Raw genomic sequence first — 3,101 nt, 5'->3', positions numbered from 1 at the left:
CCCAGGAGTTGGAGATTGCTGTGAGCTGTGAAGCCATGGCACTCTACCCAGGGGGATAGCTTGAGGCTCCGTCTCAAAAAAAAAAAAAAAAAAGAAAAAAATCTTGAAATCATACAAGGGTATGATTAGGCTACATTGTTTGTGTTTGTTAGGAAAGTCCAAGTTGTAATTGAGCCCTTCGCCCAGGAGGTGTCTTGGGCCAAATTTTTAAGCAAAACAACAACAACAACAACAAAAAACTAATAATTTGAAATAGATGTTAAGTAATCTTTTATTTATTTATTTATTTTTTGAGACAGAGTCTCAAGCTGTCCCCATGGGTAGAGTGCCATGGCATCACAGCTCACAGTAACCTCCAACTCCTGGGCTCAAATGAGTCTCCTGCCTCTGCCTCCCAAGTAGTTGGGATCACAGGCGCCCGCCACAATGCCTGGCTATTTTTTGGTTGCAGCTGTCATTGTTGTTTGGCGGCCCGGGCTGGATTCAAACCCACCACCTTAGGTGTATGTGGCTGGCACCTTAGCCACTTGAGCCACAGGCACCGAGCCTGTTAAGTAATCTTTTTAGGGTATATGTATTGTATTTTTGGTTTTGCTACTTTAATTGCTGTCCTTGATCCTGGAGGTGGTGTCTATAATTTAAACTTGCTAAATGGTATATGAAAGCAAAAAGGTGAAATAAAGCACATTCCTCGTTAATATGTTTCTCTCCAAACCAATGAATTATTGTAGTTAATTTGTTGAGAAAAAACTCCAAAAAACCTCAAGAGCATATGCTTCACCTTATATACCATCTGCAATGGAGTGGGTGAGGGATCTTCCTTTAAAGTAGTGAACAGAAATGACAAATTCAAAAGCCACAACAATTTGACCGGGAGGAAGCAAGCCACTCCAAAGTTGAGCAAGGATAAGTATTATTACAATAATAGGATTAAACTACATAGTTGTTCTACTAGATCATGATATATACTACAGAGATTTGGATTTAAAAGGCTTAGCGGCTCGGCGCCTATAGCTCAACCGGCTAAGGCGCCAGCCACGTAACACCTAAGGTGGCGGGTTCGAATCCCCAGCCCGGACCCGCCAAACAACAATGACGGCTGCAACCAAAAAATAGCCGGGTGTTGTGGCGGGCGCGTGTGGTCCCAGCTACTTGGGAGGCGGAGGCAGGAGACTCGCTTGAGCCCAGGAGTTGGAGGTTGCTGTGAGCTGTAATGCCACGGCACTCTACCCAGGGGGACAGCTTGAGGCTCTGTCTCAAAAAAAAAAAAAAAAAAAAAAAGGCTTAGCAAGTTAAACATTTTCAGCTCCCTCATTAGATTTTTCTCCCACTTTAACTGCTCATTTGTACATTGGTCTTCCCTGTCTTTAAATGCTTCACAGATAATGGGATTTAATGATCACTTTCAAAAGGTGACAAAATCCATGTCAAAACACTAGAAACTCAGCAGTCTGGTGAATGTCACTAGAATACCACTTCATCATTTTGAGTGTTGATGGAGGTGGTTATGGCTCTTTGTTATCAGCACCTTGAGCCCTCTGACTGTCACCCATTGCCTCCTACCCTACCTCCATCGGGCGTTTAACCACCTTGGGGTTCAACGCGATCCATTTGAAGATCACTGTTTCCTCAGGCTACTTTCAAAGGTATCTAGGAAACTCAGCTGACACAGCTGAGCCCATCAGCCTGTCTTCCTTCCATCCCTCATGTTCGAGGGTGAAACAAGGCAGAAAAGGAGACATGCAGGAGGGGGGCAGTCATTCTATTTTATCTCAGTGGGGAGGGTAAGGGTAGGTCTAGGTGTCTGTACATGAATGAGACTCTTGTCTCCTTGCAAGATCACCAGGGAAAAAGAAAGCACTTTTCTGCCAGGGTCTAGGATTTCCTTACAGGCAGCAGAAGCTCCCCTTTTCTACACCCTGACAGAACCAGGAGTAGAGTGGCTGAATGCACTGCTCTAGGAAGAACTCTGAATTTAGGGACAAGGCAGTACCACCTAAACTGCAACATGCTGCAGGGTCCCTGCCTGCCATTAGCACAGACAGGGCCCACAACTCTCTGGGACCACTTATAAGTTGATCAGTCCTGCACAGACCCCTCTGCAAATATAGCAGGGAAAACATGAGCTCTTGGGCCCCACTTGCAAGAACTTATCCCCACCAGCCCCTTGAGAGCAAAGCAAGATCTCTCTCCCTCAGAAAAGGGTTGGGAAGTAACCTTACTTTCAGAGCTTCCTGGGATCCTAGAACTTTTGCATAGAGCTCACAAAGTTTCTTCATCCTATGGGGGAAAAAATACATCAAAGTGAAAATGATGGAAGAAAGAAAAAGAAGTGAAAAAGGTGTCCGTGTCTTCATGAGCCACTGCTTTGACTTTGACATTTTAATTACTTGTTTATTTTTAATTTTTTAAAACAAGACATTTTGTTCTATTTTGAATGTCTTCAAACTATGAGGTCACAGATATTCATCATGTGAAATTGTTGACAAATCTTTTAAAAAGCAAAGTGATGCATGATCTGAATTTTTATTTTATTTATTATTATTATTATTTTAAATCCTGGAGCTCTTTCTATAAACCAAAGTGTATAAAAATGCCTCATTTTCTCTCCCCCTTCTCTCTCTGATTTTACATAAATCAAATATTTTGTCACAAGCAGAGAAATGGCCACACAAAGCAAGGAAGTAAAATTAAATTCAGAAATGGAACAAAATATGTAAGGAATTTAGAATTCATGAAGACACACATTTTAAACTCATAGAAAGACAGATTATGCAATAAAATGGCACTGGAACAAATGGCCTCTCATGAAAGAAATATAGTTGGACTTCTATACATTATGTCTTACACCAAAATATACTTTAGAAGCATCAAAAATTTGTATGTAATGGATGAGATTATAAAATGGAAAATAGAGTTATTTAAAAAACTTATCTTAGAATAGAAAAGTCTTTTCTATACATAACAGACCAATTCAGAAGGTCTGATTTAGAAATGGATAAATTTAGAGTGGCACCTGTGGCTCAAAGGAGAGGGTGCCAGTCCCATATGCTGGAGGTGGTGGGTTCAAACTCAGCCCCATCGAAAAACTACAAAAAAAA

At 41.4% G+C, this 3,101-nt stretch overlaps 1 protein-coding gene across 1 annotated transcript in view; it reads right to left on the bottom strand.

Moving 5' to 3' along the window:
* The window catches only part of MAOB (monoamine oxidase B), a 153,313-nt gene that overhangs the window by 11,394 nt on the left and 138,818 nt on the right, over positions 1-3,101 (bottom strand). Inside the window, exon 11 of the mRNA XM_003783800.3 lies at positions 2,223-2,280. Coding sequence (XP_003783848.1) covers positions 2,223-2,280 — 58 coding nt within the window. The remainder of the gene's footprint in view (positions 1-2,222; positions 2,281-3,101) is intronic.

This window comes from Otolemur garnettii, unplaced genomic scaffold (genome assembly GCF_000181295.1).
Source record: "Otolemur garnettii isolate 467f Iridium unplaced genomic scaffold, OtoGar3 scaffold00009, whole genome shotgun sequence".
In the NCBI taxonomy this organism is placed as follows: Eukaryota; Metazoa; Chordata; class Mammalia; order Primates; family Galagidae; genus Otolemur; species Otolemur garnettii.
This window is presented reverse-complemented; position numbering and strand designations above follow the sequence as displayed.